This window comes from Bos indicus, chromosome 19 (assembly GCF_029378745.1).
Source record: "Bos indicus isolate NIAB-ARS_2022 breed Sahiwal x Tharparkar chromosome 19, NIAB-ARS_B.indTharparkar_mat_pri_1.0, whole genome shotgun sequence".
Lineage (NCBI taxonomy): Eukaryota > Metazoa > Chordata > Mammalia > Artiodactyla > Bovidae > Bos > Bos indicus.
This window is the reverse complement of record NC_091778.1, coordinates 56,576,597-56,594,546: the sequence shown is the minus strand read 5'-3', so window position 1 is coordinate 56,594,546 and position 17,950 is coordinate 56,576,597. Positions and strand designations below refer to the sequence as shown.

The 17,950-nt window shown below is 50.2% G+C and overlaps 1 protein-coding gene across 2 annotated transcripts in view; it reads right to left on the bottom strand.

Moving 5' to 3' along the window:
* Positions 1 to 17,757, bottom strand: part of UBE2O (ubiquitin conjugating enzyme E2 O) — a 49,206-nt gene extending 31,449 nt beyond the window's left edge. The window contains exon 1 of one of the 2 annotated variants that reach the window (XM_070774032.1): positions 17,277 to 17,757. In XM_070774032.1, the coding sequence (XP_070630133.1) occupies positions 17,277 to 17,687 (411 nt within the window). In that variant the 5' untranslated portion in view covers positions 17,688 to 17,757. The remainder of the gene's footprint in view (positions 1 to 17,276) is intronic. The other variant, XM_070774031.1, reaches the window with a different exon arrangement.
* Between the last annotated feature and the right edge of the window lie 193 nt (positions 17,758 to 17,950).

Sequence of the window (17,950 nt, the reverse complement as noted above, 5' to 3'; positions counted from 1 at the left end):
TTCCAGTAATGGCAACTCCAAGATTTGAGATGGGGGACAGGAAGAGAAGCACAACTCCACTCCAAACTCCGTCAATGCTCTCAAAGGGCCACCTGTCTGCTCCTACAAATGGCTTTTGTTTCAAAGGTCAAAGAAACTTTAAATTCCATAGATGGCTGTGATTTCCAATCAGGACTGATACAGGACAAAGCTGGGCTCTGGGAGGGAGGGACCTGCGGTCATTGTCAGGCAACAGGCACGGGGAAAAAACACTTCACACACTTACAAAATGAGACCAGACTCTTACATGCTAACCTCAAAACAACCACTGAGAAAGTCGCAGGGCATGAATAGCAGCACATGTGCCCCTCGGCAGCTGGCCATGCTGCTTGAGGAGGGTGGATCTGTGAAGCGGCGGCAGCCAAGACACACTCGGAAAGCCCAGGGCCTCGCAGACAAAGCCCCGCGTCACACACAGGCATCCTTGCACCGTCTCAGCACGGCCACCTGCCAAACGGCTCCAGAAACGACGGTGACCAAAGCACACTCATGTCAAGCAACGAGCACTTCATCCCCACTGTTGTTACTGTTTAGTCGCTCAGTCGTGTCCAACTCTTTGTGACCCCAGGGACTGTAGCCCACCAGACTCCTCTGTCCATGGCATTCTCCAGGCAAGAAGACTGGAGTGGGCTGCCATTTCCTTCTCCAGGAGATCTTCCCAATGCAGGGATCAAACCTGCGTCTCCTGAATTGGCAGATGGATTCTTTACCCAGAGAACCCCATTTCATCACCTACCGCATAAGAAATATTACAATCTGTACTATGAGAGAGTCAAGGAGGAAAAAAGATGATACAGTCTATGCCTTTGAAAACCTTCAATTGTAAATGGCATACCATGCATATTTTAAGCAACTGGAACGTATGTGCAAGGTTGCCCCGCTGTCCAAGAAGCCCCATTCAACAACCTCATTCTCATTCTAGAGTGACTGTGCAGCGTCAGAGGTACAACAATCAGAACTTTGTTCTTAGAAAGATGTAGAACCTAAAGGTCTTTGAGACCCTTTAATAAGGGTCTCAAATCCCCTAAAGCTATAACAGGAAAGGGAGTTAGATCCCAGTGTAAAGCAAGACACCTCGCACAGACCCCAGGGACACAGACAGGGCCCACCTGCCAGGGTCTAAAGGATAGACAAGACCCAAATGCAGGGTCTCAGAGGCAAGTCAACACATCACCCGATCTAAAAAACGGGCAAAGGATGTATCTCAATAGACATGTCTCCCAAGAAAATACATCTATGGCGATCAAGGAGATGAAAAGACACTCAGCATCATTAGTCATAATGCACATGGCATCATAATGTGATACCACTGCACACCCACCAGGATGGCTATCATCCAAAGACTGATAAAAACAAGCCACCAGGGAAGCCCACAGTGGATGACTACCTGGCTGTAAATAGGAATGAAGCACTGCTCTGTGCTGTTTCCGGTGGCTCAGTGCTAAGGAATCTGCCTGCCAGTGCAGGAGATGTGGGTTTGATCCCTACGTCAGGAAGACCCCCTGGAGAAGGAAATGGCAACCCACTCTTAGTATTCCCGCCTGGAGAATCCCACGGACAGAGAAGCCTGGCAGGCTGCAGCCCATGGGGTTGTCAAGAGTCAGACGTGACTGAGCACGCACGCACTGTCATATGCTACAACGTGAAGGAAATTCGGAAACAGGCTAAGGGAGAGCAGTCAGACACAGAGGGCCACAGAGACATAGGAGGCCGACTCTTCATGTTCCCAACTATAGGAAACGTGCAGAACAAGCAAACCCAGGACGACACAAAGTGCTTACTCCCATCGGTTGATAGGAGTGGGGGATGTGGTGTAACTGCTGATGGGTTTAGGGTTTCTTTCTTGGGGGGTAATCAAAGTGTTCTAAATTTAGACCGTAATGGTGGGTGTACAAACCTCTGAATATACTAACAACCATTTGAACTGTCTTCCTTAAGAGAGTGAATTTTATGGTATGTGAGCTAAGTCGCTTGCTTCATCATATCCAACTCCCTGCGACCCCGTGGACTGCAGCCCGCCAGGCTTCTCTGTCCATGGGATTCTCCAGGCAAGAATACTGGAGTGGGTTGCCATGCCTTCCTCCAGGGGATCTTTCCAACCCAGGGATCAAACCCACATCTCTTATGTCTCCTGCATTGGCAGGCGGGTTCTTTACCACTAGTGCCACGTGGGCATATGAGTTATATCTCAATAAAGCTGGTGGCTGTTGCTGTTTTTTTTCCCCCAAGCTCAGGTTAAGCTGCCTGGTTGTATGTTCTTGAGTAGAAAGTTTTCTTGGAATATGTCTCTTGAGTCATGGTGTAAATCCCCTAAATCCTCTGTACTATAGATTTTCTTTTCCAAGTCAAAAACCAGAAACTGTCTCCACTACAATTAAAATCACCAGAAAACTAAAATCAACACCACTGACCCCCTCGACTTCTACTCAGAATTAGATGGGCGCCTCCCGTGGACTCCTCTGTCCTAAGGCTTAGTGTCGGGGTTCATTTGTAGCTTCCATCAACCTTAATCTCAACCACTTAGCCCCTCGGGGTCTTAGTTCCCCGATTACAAAATTAAGGAGTCAAACCAGATCTAATCACCCCCTCCAGTCCCTTCCCTGCTACCATGGACCTCGACACCCTAAAACATGGGATGCAGCCAATATCAACCATCTCCGGGCCTCAGCCGAAGACCTACCTGCACTGATCACGCCCTTATGGTCCAGGGTCACCAACACAGAAAAGGGGAACCTAAGGTGTGAGTGTCCATGGGAGGCGGGGAAGCTGGAAGCCCCTCTATGGAGGAAACACACGCCAACCTTGGGAACTACTGCCAAGGACACAGTCCCAGTGCTTCTGTGAGCTGCGCCACCTGGGAAGTGTCTCACTGGAGCCACAGGGAAGAGAGTCTGAGCGCTAGGTTCACGCCTGCCCTGGAGAAAGCAAGCAGCCCACTGCCCATGGCACAGTCTGCTCTGGGGCTGTGGAGGGTCCCCTCAAGAGTTTATTTAGCCTTGGCTTCTGGAAGGATTTCTGGGGTGGCCCCAGCCTGAACCTTCACGCCTCGTGAGCAAAATGCCAAGAGTGGGCACAAAAGGCACTAGGAAGTTTCTGGGAATGCTTTTTCGTTTAAACTTGAAAACAAACGAACAAACCAAACCACAACTGCCATTCCCCTCCCCGCTCCGCACCCACCCATCCTGGGCTCCACCACGGGTCTTTTGATTCAAGGACCGCCAACAGCCCCCACTCACATCAGTGGCACCTCTGGCTACTGAGAAGACCCTAGACAGAGGGCTTGGGGGCAGGTGCCAAGAGAAAATAAACGCTGGTCCTGCTGCCCCCAACAGCACAGTGGTCTCTCCCTATGTGGTACCCAACTCAACATGGCACACTGCCCGCGCAGAGAGGAGAAAGTGGGGAAGGACAGGCCAGGGACGGGACACTCTAAGTGCATCACTCAACGTCGCAAAGCTAACAGAGAGGGCAAAGCCCACCCAGGCCGGCCTGGAGTATGACCTGGCGAGTGCAGACAGCTGTCCAGAAAGCCATGGTATTAAAAAAAGGGGGGGAGGCGGAGGACAATATACACACGTGCAGTCAGAACAGGCAGAGAACAGCGGAGACCGTTTTGAAATGTACAAAAATACTGAAGCAGCACGCTGTGCACCAGGAACAGCGCCGCAGGTGAAACACACCTCAAAGACACACTCGCACAGACACAGGTCAGGTCTGCGGTTCCCAGGGGCAACACACCTCAAAGACACACTCGCACAGACACAGGTCAGGTCTGCGGTTCCCAGGGGCAACACACCTCAAAGACACACTCGCACAGACACAGGTCAGGTCTGCGGTTCCCAGGGGCAACCCGGAGGGGACTGGAGGAAGGCGGTCAAAGGTACAAACTTCCAGTTAAAAGTAAGTACTGTGGACGTGATGTACACCGTGACAGATGGGATTAACACGCCGTATGTTATATATGAGAGTTGAGAGTGAATCCTAAGGGTTCTCACCACAAGGAAAAGAATTTTCTTGTTTTATTTTGTATCTATGAGACTATGGATATTCACTAAATTTATTCTGGTCATCATGTCATGATATATTTAACTCAAACCATTATGCTGTATACCTTCAACTTATACAAAGCTGCACATCAATCGAATCTCAATAAAACGCAGGAGCAGGGAGAAAAAAAGTAGCAAATAGTTTTAAAAATCTAATTAGGGACCTCCAGTAGACCTTAGGTGGTCCAGTGGCTAAGATTCCACGCTCCCAATGTAGGGGGCCTGGGTTCAATCCCTGGTCAGGTAACTTTTTTATCCAAATGCTGCAACTAAGACCCCACTAAGACCCCACATAGCCAAATAAATACATATTGAAAAAAGAAAAAAAAAATCTAATTAATTCAGTCTTGCTGCAGAACCATCACAGAGACATTCTCAGCGGGGTGTTAATATATGCCTAGTCTTGTTAAATATATATGCTTAGAACAGACTAAGTCTGGTCATAGTGATGGTCTCTGGGGAGAAGAAATGTTAGAAAGGAAACAAACATTTCATGACATCCTCTTTAAGCCTTTTGAATGTTGTTCCATCTGCATATATTATCTATTTAAACACACACACAGGAGCATTAAGATTTCAATTTAAAGGGCAGACAAGCTAATTAGCAATATCCCCCCTTGGACCTGCAATCATATTTACTGTGTGGGCTCCCAAACATGACCAGGAAACTGAAGCAGAGCTAAATGACTCCCTGGCAGCGGCAGCTGCCAGCCAGCGCTATGCTGAGTGGTGCTCAGGGTGATCTCGTCCAGTCCCAGAAACCGTCCAAGATTCTGTCTACGGGGCGAGCTGTGGACGCGGAGCCATCACAGGTCTCCATGCCGACTCCAAGCCCCAGGGAGCACTTCCTGCACCCTCGTCTTACTCACGGCCCCCTCGTCCAGCCCTCTGCCTGCGGAAAATGCTCGCCGTGAGCTGAAGGCACGACAGACTGGCCCGCCCGGCCTGCAGAGCTCAGGGCCAACCGCTGGCACAAGAAGGGCTTATTTCTTGGCAACCGGGGCACAGTCAGCTGACTTGCGCTCTAGTCCCCTAGATGCTGCCAACTAGCCGGGTGCTCCTGCCTCAGTCACAAAAGGCTTCAGCATCGTGCTGGCAAACAGGCGTTCTAAGATGAAGTGTAAGTGGAGACCACTTGGGGGGAGGACAGTGTAGTAAAGTCAATCAAGTCTTAAAAATGTATTCCTACCCCTTGACCTGTAATTTCATTCAGGGATTTAACCTAAGAAACTTACAGAAATAGACAAAGATAGAGAAAAAGTATAAGATGTCAGTCCCATCATTTAAAACTGAAAACCTGGCAACAATTTAGCTGGTTGAAAGAGACGGATCAGAGAAACAGGTTCATCCATCGGATGGAATTACAGACATTAAGAATCATGTTATCAAAAATTTTTTGTGAAATGAAAATGTTACCAAAAAGAAACATATCTGCCTCTGAACACCCAACTTGGGAGACTATGAAGGCCCCAAGGTATGGGTGACAATTCTAATAGAGAGAATGCAGAAAAAGCAGGGGGAACTGCATCTGAATGTAGTTTATGGGATGAGCGATCAACAGAGGAGAGGACCCTGAAGGGCTGAACAAGCCCCTGTGAGGCGCCCACAGCGCACCAGCGTGACCGTGGGTTCCGCAGAAGGTTCGGAACTGAGACCCCAAGGCTGAAGCAAGGTAAAAGTGGCCAAAGTTTCTGTCACTGGTGGTGTTTCTAAAATACAATCTGGGGACTATCTTGGTGGCTCAGTGGATAGGAATCCGGCCTGCCGATGCTGGGGACACGGGTTTGGTCTCTGATGCAGGAAGATCCCACATGCTGTGAGGCAACGAAGCCCGTGAGCCACAAGTACCGAGTCCACGCATCTAGAGCCCCGCGCTCTGCAGCAAGAAGCCCCGCAGAGCCACTAGCGAGTAGCCCCCCTTGCTGCAACTGGAGAAAAGCCCACGTACAGCGAAAAGACCCAGGGCGGCGAAAAATAAAATAACTAAATAAATTTTAAAAATTCACTTCATAGAATACAACCTGGGAGTAAGTCTTTAGGTTCGAGCCCAAGAGAATCAGTGCACATCAAACGAAGCAGGTGGGGTAGCCCGCCCAGCAACAAACGTGACCGGGCTTCCACGCAGATGATACTGCCTGTCGTGGGAACGGTGTGTTCCAGAACACTAACCAGCAAAGAGAAGACGATTCTCTGGGTTTAAAGCTTCCACTGTTCGGTGGAAATACACAAGTACTGCAAACTTGGAACTCCCCTGGACATGTGCAAATGGTCCATTTACACGGTCCATTTTAAGTTTGTTAAGTGGTGTGGGGGCAGGATTAAGCACGGTATGTACTTTTGTAAACAAATATTGATACGCTGATAATAGACTAGAATAACCATCCACTGCAGTGATAAGCAGTAGTTATACCTGAGTGGTGGAATTATAGGTGACTTTTCTTAAACCAATTTTTCTATGTTCTTGCAACTGTGTACTAAGTGTGTATAAGTAACTCAAAATAACTTGAGCAATCAGAAAAAAGCAAAAAACAAACTACCATCTAAGACAAATAAGAGAATAATCCCACCGATTTTCTTCAGGGATGATCACAGAGACTGACAAGAGGCCACTGAGCCTGCGTCTTCCCCGCACACCTGACCTGGATGCTGCACTCCCACGCCCTTGCATTCACCTGTCCACCCCCTGCTGCCCTCTGCTCTCCTCCGGCGCCCTCCACGATTCGTGTGGCTCCCAACTGTCTCTTTCTAGAGAGCTTGACCCCTTCTCTCCAGCATCAAAAGCTGTTGAGCAAAATTCTTCAGTACAATGACTCTTAGGGCAAAGGATGGAGTGTGGATTAGATAAAGAGCAAGAGCAATTAGAACGGTTTTTCCAACATTCAAAAGGCAATTATGCTAAGTGCACTGTGGAGTCGTAGATTTGGATCCTGGAACAAAAGGAGGACATGAGTGGAAAACCAATCCAAACACAAGTGTGTGTTTCAGTTAATGGTGTGGAACCAGGACTAAGTTCTTGCTTTTGACAAATGTACCATATTACATAAAGATGTCAACCTTGGGGGAAGCTGGGAGAAGGGTATACCGTGGTCCTTACAACTTTCCTATAAACCTCAAGAGAGTTTATACTGCAGATATGAAATAGGACAATGATGAGAATAAAAGAAAGATGGGGGACAGGCTGAATACGCTTTTCCACGGCGGGTATCTCTCTTCATGTGGCTGCTTCCAGGCACCCGCGACACAGCACAACCAAGACTGAATGTCCTCACCCTCTGTCCCTGGTGCTATTACGGGAGGGGCATCACCTGCTTGAGCCCTTGGGAAACCCAGGTCTCTGCCACTTTAGGGAAAGAGAAAGATGACACGTTCAAAGCAACCATGATGCTGCCTGGCACAGAGCCAGCGAGCCATGGATACGGGCTGGACACAAGACGGCAATTTCAGCCCTTTTCCTCCTAGACTGGTTGCATTCTATTCATAACAACTGTCATGTATTTTCACCCTTAAAAGAAATTAAATCCAACGACACGTCTTGGAGACAGCTGCATATAAATACCGGTCAGTAGGCAAAAGGGAGTATGTCTGTGCTTAGTCACTCAGTTGGGTCTGACTCTTTGAGACCCAGGGACTGCAGCCCGCCAGGCTCTTCTGTCCATGTGATTCTCCAGGCAAGAATACTGGAGTGGTTTACCATTCCCTTCTCCAGGGGATCTTCCCGAATGCAGGGATCAAACCCAGGTCTCCTGAGTTGGCTGGCAGATTCTTTACCGTCTGAGGTACCAGGGAAGCCCAGGCAAAAGGGTAAAGGGGAAGAAAACAGGTTTTTCTGCTACTAGGACCCTTAAGCACTGCCTGCTTATCGAGGGCAACTCAATGTCCCTTCCCTCCTGTGGCCCATCTTTGGCCAATCTCTGGCATTAACACTGTTACTAGAAGACTAAGCAGAGGGGAGACAAGAACCCTAAATCAGATCTATGTGTGTATATATATATACACACACTTACAACTTGGGGTGCGGGGTAGATTAAAAACCTGAATCTACAACAACAGGGTTTTAAGCACCTATATATGTCAGTCCAACTCAAAGGGTAGTTAGTTCCAACCAGCAGACTCTGCATCACAGGGAGGACATTCCCCTCCAGGTCCTCGGGCCCGCCCACCCCAGTCTGACTGTGTCAGAAGAACCTGCGTTAACAGCAGCCAGCAGATTCCACGCCATCGGGTTTCGCAGGTGTGACTGGGGATCATTTACCATGCTCTCCCCGCTCCCCCTAGCCCCACAGGTAAACAGGGTGGTTAGATCCATTTTTAATTGAAGGAGTTACTCCTCCATGTGAGTCATTCGGAACGTAAGCTTTCACAGAAAGCCCTGTTTCTCAAGAAGCACCCCACGGAGAGAACACGGGGTGTGAGACGCAGGGAACAGCACAGGTGACCTGGGGTTCAAGTGAAGGGGCAGAGAGTAGGTGAGGAGCCCCGAAGACACGCAAAGGCAGGGCCGGAGGCTGGGGGTGGGGCGCTCGCCCGGGAGCTCAGCCTACCTGCTGGGCTGAAAAGGGGTCCGGAGGCCAGGAGGCAGTCCGGGCTGGGGCAGTCAGAGCCGGAACCAGTGCAGGAGCGAGGACATGCAGGGCAAGCAAGGGGCGTTTCCAACAAAGATCTGAAGACAGACGAGTCGGGGCCTGGCACCAAAGGCACAGGCAACAGAAGCAAACAAAACAGACAGTTGGGGCTTCAGGAAAATGAAAACAGTTTTATGCATCCAAAGACTGCCAGGAGAGTAAAGCGCAACACCCACAAAGGAGAAAATACCTGCAATCAGGTATCTGACAAAGGACTAACATCCAGAACAGACAGTGGTGGTTTAGTCGCTAAGTCGTGTCCGACTCTCTGCGACACCGTGGACTGTAGCCCACCAGGCTCCCTCTGTCCATGGGATTTCCCAGGCAAGAATACTGGAATGGGTTGCCACTTCCTTCTCCAGGGGATCTTCCTGACCCAGGGATCGAACCCAGGTCTCCCAAATTGCAGGCAGATTCTTCACTGACTGAGCTACCAGGGAATATAGAGAGAACTCCTAAATATAGAGAGAACTCCTAAAACTCAATAACAATAGAGAACAATTCAAGTCAAAGACGGGCAGATGATCTGAATAAATGTTTCTTCAAAGAAGACACACAAGTGATCAATAAGCACATGAAAAGATGCCCAACACCGCTAATCTAATCGTTAGGGAAATGCAAATCATAACTACAATGAGGTATCATCTCACACTCAGCGCGATGGCTACTATCAAAAAATAAATAAATAAGAATTACAAATGTAGGGTGTGGAGAAATTGGAACCCTTGTGACCTGTTGGTGGGAATGTAAAATGGTATCGCTGCAATGGAAAAACAGTTCGGCAGCTCTTCAAGAAAGTAAAAATAGAATTACCATATGATCCAGCAATCCCACTTCTGGGTGTATACCCAAAAGAACTGAAAAACAGGATCTCAAAGAGATATCTGTACACCCATTTTCCTAGCAGCATTATTTATAACAGGGAAAAAGGGTCAGAATGGGAGCCCAAAAAGGAGAATTTTAAGTGATCCTAAACGTTCTGATGTTTAGAAGATGTACACTTGAGTACTTGGAGGTGAGCGTCATGTCTGCTCCTGACTCACCAGGGGCTCTGGAGGAGCGTATTTACATACTCTTACAGACACAGATAAAGCAAACTTGGCACGAGGACGAGGTTAACTACTGACTCATGCTGGCTGGTAATTAGTAATCACTGGCCTAGTCGTTCAACTTCTCTCTGTTTAAAACTGTCTCATAATAAAAAGTTGGGAAAAGAAATGTTTACAATTCCACAGACTTGCAGGTGGAGAGGGCAGTTAACACTCGCAAAGTTGGAGGTTCTAGATGACAGGATGGAGCCATCAAGGAAGCAGCTGGGAATGTGCGAGTAAGGACGAACATGCAGGTACCAGCAGCCCTTCCCTGGTGGCTCAGTCTGCATTGTGGGAGACCTGGGTTCGATCCCTGGTTCGGGAAGATCCACTAGAGGAGGGCATGGCAACCCACTCCAGTATTCTTGCCTGGAGAATCCCCATGGACAGAGGAGCCTGGTGGGCTGCAGTCCAAGGGGCACCAGAGTTGAACACGACAAGCAACTAAGCACCGCACACAGCACAGCAGGCTGAAGAAAAGCCCAGAGGAGAGGGGAATCTTCAAAATTTCCTAAGAGGAAAGAAGGTAAGAGAGAGAAAAATTCACTACAGCCAGAAGAGTTGTAACTCAATGGAATAGAGTTTCCATTAAGAGGGTGATTGATGGACCATACTGACAAGGCTGGAGGGTCAACAGGGCAGGGACTGAGAAAAAGCTCTAAGTACCATGACCAGGAATTCCCTAGGCCTTTGTGACCTTCGGAAGAGCTGTTCACACCCTTCAGTGGGAGGCCAGAAGGAGAAAGGCTTTGGGGTGCTCCGGGCACGGGGAAATGGAGGCAAACAGCCCTTCTCACCCAGGGGTGGTGGGTGCCCCCAAAGCACGCTGGGGGAGGGTGAGACGCTTTTTCTCCCTTGTCCTGAAGATGACATCATCAGCCTTCAGGGCCCTCAAACTCCCTCAAGTAATTAAACAGTCAGAGCTGCTTTCAGCCCGGAGTATGTCAGGTCCTGATGCTCCTGGAAGCCACACACGAGACACAGATGTGTGTGTCTGTCTTCCTTCCCACCTGCACTTAGGGGGCCAGTAAGTATAGTCCCGTGGACACGCCTGTCAAGGCAGCTCCTCCAGCCCTCATCACAGCAGCATCTCCCACAAAAAAGGATTAAAATTAAAGCTAGGAGGAAGAACCTCATCAGAACTGCTGAGTGTGAAGGACCAGCTCTCACTTGCAGGATGCAAATGAAGAACGCTCTTCAGACTGCAGGAAATCTCTCCAGGAGCTGGGGGTTTTCATTTTATTGTTGAATAGGATTGACTGCAGTTTTTTTTTTTTAAAGCACTACTCAGTATCTTGAATTTTTTAAATTGCTCAGATTGCCATAGTCCGAATGAATTTTTACCAGATATAGCTATGCCATCAACTTAAACCATAAGTGATCCAGTGTCTAGTTCCTTTCATCTTGCTGCAGAAAATAAGATGTTTCAGTCTTTCAAAATATGCAAACACACCAAAAACCCCTCAACGAGTCAACTGGATTTAAAGGACACGCATCCCAGGACTTACTGCCCCAGGACTTACTGCCGAGCTGAACCCCTCTGAACAGCAGGGGTTTGCCTCAATGTTTAAATCGTAAGACCTTTTTCACAATCCTGCTTCAGAAGAACACAGCGGACCTGCAGACCCAGTGGACCAAGAGATCCATTCAGTCAGCCTGGGTCGAAGGACACGAAACCCTCAACCGCAGGGAGTAGCCGAAGAGCAAAACACGGGCAAATAACCTTGGAGTGGATACATTCAGAGGGCCATCCACTAACGTGATTCAGTTCTATTCTGAACTACAAAAAATTCCAGTAAGCGTTTTGCTCTTCGCTGTTGGCAACCACACGTGTCAGGTGGCTCCTAACAGAGCCCCCTGAGGCTGGCAGAAATGTCAGCGAGAGAAGCAATTCTGAACGTGTGTTCCAGCTCAGTCAGAGTTGCCACTGTGGGCTCAGGAGCATGAAAACCTCGTCCTTCTCAGGGCTTGGCATCCAGCCGCCGGGCCGCTGGAGCCTCAGGGAGGAGCTACGGTTAAAAACACCAAACTGCTAGTCAATGTGAGTGACAGCATCGTGTAAAGCGAAAAGCACTCTGGAAACGTCCTGCTGGCCATTTCTCCCGCTTGAGCATCTTCCCACTCCGATCTGGGCAGCAAACTCCGAAAAGCTTCTTTCAATCAGAACAGGAGCACAGATTGTGTCTTCCAAGGGTTAAGGCTCTTTAAAAGAGAACCCGCTCATCACCGAAATCACCGTAAATTCAACTCGGAGGGGACCACAGGGTCAGCTGCACTGGTCATGGGTCCAGTGTTGTAGTGATGGCAATGCACATCGCACACTGCACCCACATCCCTTTTGTAAAGCGAGGGCCCCATGGATATTCCACCGGAGTCCATGAGGCCCGTGGGTAAAGTTATAAAAAAGAAAAAGTTCCTCTTGATAGAACAGGAAAATGACAAACAGAAAGGCAGGACTGCCGGGGACACGGGGTGGGGAAAGCACCAGAGGACCTCAGTGTCCTAAAGCAATAACAGGTGGGGAGTGGAGGCAGCCTGATGGGGAGGGGCTGGGCCCGGGAGAGGGGACTGAAGGAGCCCACCTGAACCCAGCTCGGGACTCAGCATTCCCAGCGGGAGGGTGACGATGGCAGCAAGACTGGGCAGGAGGTCAAGACTGGGCAGGAGGTCACGCTGGATTTCCTGACATCACCCTCGTCTAAGACAACACAGGAAGGCCGGTTACCTGCAGGCAGGGAATCAGACTTGCACAGGTTTCTTTCACTCAACATCTAGAGGTATTCACAGGTTCTCTAGAAATAAAGTGTCTTCTGACAGTTGTTTGGATAATGACCAAGGGGCTAGGGAATGAATGACAAAAGTAGGCTGGAAGCAGCCTGCAGTGCAAACAGGGTGTTTCCCCCACACTTCTTCTGCTCTTGTCCAAGACGGCCTCCCTTGTGGCCACTGGTCCAACTTCCACCCATCCCAACACCCTGCCCTTTCTCCTCGCCTGTGGTTCCCTCCCAGTCCACTGGGACATCCAAGTGTGAAAAGACTGGATAATTAATGCCAACCACAGGGCTAGTGACTCATGTTTGATGGGGGTACTCAATTCTAGTTAACGACCTATGAAACCTCAGGTGACGGCAAACTATATTTACTTCCACTTTATTTGGGTTCCTCCACTATTATCAGTGTGACTGGATAAGTTACACAACTACTCTGTTCCTCGGGTTCCTTCTCTAAAACAGTAATAATAGTACCTAATTCCCAGGGGTGTTGTACACATAAGTGAGCCAAACGCATAAAGTACTTACCGAGTGTCCAGCACATAATAACACAGTAAGAAGAAGAACAAGCATTATGTAATCTTTAAACACAAAAGCAATACTCTGCCATCCTTGTAATTCACAATCTCATTTTCTGTCTTTTGGGAATTTCAAAAGATGCCCCTAGATTCTGGAAGATATATATACCTACATACACACATTCATTCCGTCCCCTCCTGGAGGCTGGTAGACTTTGCCAGGTGTTACTTTAAATGTCCATTACTGTTTTCTTATAAAGTAACAGGAGTGAAGATCATGAGTATTTATAGACGAGGCTTAAAGAAGAAGTCAAAGGTATAATCCACCAGGTCATAAGCTGCAGCATCATCAAACAGGAATGCCTACATCACCGAAACAGAGCGCACCTTCTGGCTTCCCTGTGGAGGAGCACCACCTGCGACACATGGATGCGCCCTCCTGAAGGGGCGCGGCTGGCCCTGTCTGATGGACATCAGGACAGTGTCTGCCAACAGCCAAGAGGTTGCTCTGGGCACCACCCAGCTAAGCTGCTGGTTATTCCACCTATGCAGGCTCAGTTCAGTGGCTAGAAAGACAGACCTCGTATTTTATTGCAGACAGAGAAAAGGAGGCAGTGACGAGGCCAAGGTCATTCAGAGCAGGTGACAGCCAGCAAGAGCACCCAAGGGTTTTTACTTCCAATCACAGGACGCAAACACATGTCCCTCATTGGGTGAAAGTGCCCTTGAGTTAGGCAGAGGGCCAGACAGAGAAGCCAGGAAGACACTGAGGCCTACAAGTTAGAAACCAGAAGCCAAGGGACAAAGATTAAAATCACAGAATAGTGGTGAGATGCCACCGCGCTGTGATCCTACCTGAATAGAATGCAATCAGATGCGCTCAGCCCTGCACCCTGGTTAACCTTACGTAAATTCTTCCTATTACATCACTGAGAACAATTGCTTTTAATGGGCCCAGCACTGGACCAGCGAGGCAAGCAAACCTCACACGCTATGATGCTACACCTAAATAGCTTTCCCCGTGGAAATGCTGGCCTGAGTAGGAGCCAAAAATAAACCCAAAAGCCAATTCCAGAGGGACCTGTCACCAGGAATGCCACACACACACACACAAAAACACACACCACCTCACAAAAGGAGGGTGATCGTTGAGAGACAGACCGTGAAAACTGTGGCAACTGAGAGCAAGAGACAACGCACGAGAGACGGGAAAGCAAACGAGTGTAAACACGAAGGCCCTAAAGCTGCTCAAACAGCAGCTGGCGCTCTTCCTTACAGGGGCTGCCTGTCCAACCACGACAGGTGGAGATCAGGACGACCCACCATGTTTAGCCAACGCTCAAGAAGGGCAAGAGGCTGTCAGCACTCGGCTTCATTCCAAAAATCTACTCAAAGGATGACCACTGATGGGAAGGCCGAAGTCTCCACACAGGAGACCCATGGCCGAACGGGACAAGCCTCAAGTGGATAAATCAGCTATCACACTGAAGGGGTCAGGAGCTCAAGGAAAGGAAGGAGCACAGACTGGGTGCCTCTTTTTTAGTCCTAAAGAGGCTTATAACTTTCGCTGCTTGAAGCCTCAGGAGTTAGACCATAAATCCTGCAGTTTCCAGAAGAACGACTTATTTTTCTGTTGATAACTTTCACGGTAGTGGCCAGGAGGGGATAGGACTTGCTGACTGTCCTCTTCATCTCTCTTTCTCAATTTGCTCATTAAAAACTTAAAAGAAATTAAGAAACTAAGAGTACTCACAGTCTGCCATATTAACATGAAAACTACAAAAAACACTCCACAGCCTACCAAACAATTCACATTAAAAGGACACTATTTATAAAATGGCAATAGGTGGCAGCTTTAAAAAGAAAAGTTTCCCAAGACTGGCACTGCTTTATCCTATCAATAACTGGGTTCTCAGGTCTCATAACCAGATTAGTGATGGAGTGGGAATCACTCTCGGTCTAATGGTCTTCACAGCACACTGTCCCTTCAATGGGTATACAAGGAGTGGGAAGTGAGAGGGAAAGTCTTCCTAAACCATAATGTCACACGGTCCCAGGCCCCAGCCCACCACCCCAGTGGGTGCTCAGGAACAAAACCTCAGGAGCAGAACTGGTCAGGGTCATCTGTGCCTGTGGTTTGCGGTAACAGAGAGCTACCTACCAGGTATAAACTCCCTTCCTTCCCGCCAATAAAACCATTCTCAAGTCCTGACGGAAGCACTAGCTCCTGCCATCTACTCATGGGCACTACGTGTCACCCCATCCCAGGATCCCTATGTCCCTGAGGTTTTGCCAAGCTCAGAAGCGGCAGAAACTACGATAGCAAAGAACACATCACCGCTGGAGCCACGATGGACTTCACCGAATTCCAAGCAAGTCACAAGAGGGCAGCTTCAAGATATATCCAACCTGGGGCCTTAAACTTATTTTCTATTTAGTTCCAAAATAGATTATTTTAAGTCAAACTTCATAGAATTACACATTGTGTGAGGAGACAGACTGAGCATAACTGTAAACAAAGTTAACCACCAAAGTCGAGACGAACAGGAACAACAACTGAGAAACACTGCAGCTCCCAGCAGCGAGCCGGGCCTGCCTCCCTGAGTCCCCGGGCAGCAGGCCCTGGCAGAGGCCAGCGAGCTCCATCCCAGAAGTCACAAACCTCTAGAGGAGATGGTTAGAAAAAACGTTTTTTAAGAACCAGTGGAAAGATGCCGGCAACCCTTCACCAGTGACACAACCTTCGCTAGTGTAACAACACACAAATGCAGTGCATAGGGCAAAAACTCCTGTCTTCCCAACAATACTGGCAGTAATTTTTAACCAGCATTCTGCAGCAAAAGGTCATCTATTCCACATACTTTTGCGTGAACTTATCATTTTCTCTCCGACTCAGAGAAGCTACCGCCTGATCTGTATTTTTCTGAGGGGAAGCCAGGGGTCCTGTGCAGGGATTTCTGTGCCCGTGGATGCACATGTACTGGCTAGGAAAAAGACCCTGCTGGTATCAGTGGTGACTTCTGCCACTAGGAAATGGATCACAGGCTCTTCCGGAGAGTGGGGACTTCTTCCCAGCCAGACCAGTCATCACAGAATCCTGTGCAGGTCGCCTTCGTCTCCCAGATTAACTTCTAAAGTGCCCTCCCCTGAAATCAGACCACTCAACACCCCGGGCAGCTAAAACAGTCCAGGCCTGATTCTCGCCAAGAAATGTTTTCTTGAAGGAGAGGAGGAGGAGGAGATGAAATAGGGGTGAAAGATACAAGAGGCGTGTGTGTCTGTGAATTACTGATAGGAGTTCACACTGGGGGAAAACAAGATGTGAAAAGCCACCAAACCAACCCTGGTTCACGGTTTAAGTTTTATGATGATGAACGGGGGAGTCTGCTATTTGCTTAATGGCCTCAGGTAAGACAAATCCTTCAGGTTTCCAAATGGGTGGCTCCTCTCCATCCAGGGTTCTATAGAATTTTTTTTTTTTCCCCCAAGGAGTCCATCTGTACTTAAGAGAGTCATCAATTCCAGTTAGTAGCTGCCACATCCCTCCCTGCACCCTCAGGGCTATTAATATCAGGGTTCCGATTGTTAATGATTTTACTCAAAGTTCCCTGCAGCAGTTAAAACCAGGCAACAAGCTAAAACACCAAGGGGCTGCTTTTCTTCACCCATGATAACGCATTCTGCAATCCAGTGAACTTCCTGGGGTTTCATGTCTGCCGAGATTTTCACCTCTATCTTTTGTTTTGGAATGCCCATAAACCCTCCCTGCACGGACCGGCACGGCCTTCCTTTCTGGATGCATAATGCAGTAGGTAGCTGCTCTGGGGGTCAGCAGAACGCCGCTCTGGTGTAAAGCCGAGAGCGTGCCTGCCCCAGGAGTTCCCCCACCGGACTGGGTTCACATACAGGATCTTAAGGCCGACACCGCAGCAGCCTGGCACGGGCTTGCCAGTTCGCCAGTCTTTAGCGTGGGAGAAGCCCGGGGCCCGGTGGCCCAAGGCTGGTGCAATGACTTTGCACCGGAGCGTCCCCGCCGCGGAGGCTTGTCCTCCCATCTCGGCCCCACTGCAGTGTGGCACCACTACCGGGCAGCGCCCTGCACGCCTCCCCTCTCGGCCCAGGGCTCGAGCGGCCGACTCGGTCCCCCGCCGGCCCCCCGGCCCGGCCCCCGCCCGCCGGCCCGCCGCACCTTGGTCTCCTTCACGTGCTGCTTGACGCCCTCCGGGTACCACTGGACGCGCACGTAGCCGCGGCGCAGCGGGCTGGCCCGGCCCTCCTCGTGGCCCGCGCCCCCAGCCTCCGAGCAGCCCGAGCTCCCACGGCCCTCCTCTTCGCCCTCCGAGTCCGAGTCCTCGCCGTGGATGAGGCGCACCAGCCCGAAGTGCACCGAGCCGCGGTAACGGCCCGACACCAGGTCGTGGGAGAAGAGCAACCGCTGCGAGCCGGCTTCGGGGCCAGAGTCCGAGGATGGCCCGGAGCCCGAGTCCGCCGCGGACGCCGGCGCCGGGGCCGAGGCGGGGGCTGCGTCCGGGCTCGGGGGCACGTCCGGGACCTGGGCGGGAGCCGGGGCTGCGGGCGCTGACGCTGCGGGATCCGCCATAACTGCGCTGCGCGAGTCTCGGGCGGCGGCGGTGGCGGCGGTGGCGGTGGCGGTGGCGGCGGCGGCGGCAGCAGCGGCGGCGAAAAAGGCACGGGGAGGCGGGGCCTGCCGGCGCCGAGGGGCGGGGCCACGGCGCGCTGACGTGGCTGCGTGCCGCCGTCGTCAGGGAACCGAGATGCGGTTGCTAGGGGCTACTGCCTGGTCGCTAGGGGACGCTGGAGATTCTGCCGCTGGCGAGGGGCGGGGTGGGGAGGGATGGACTG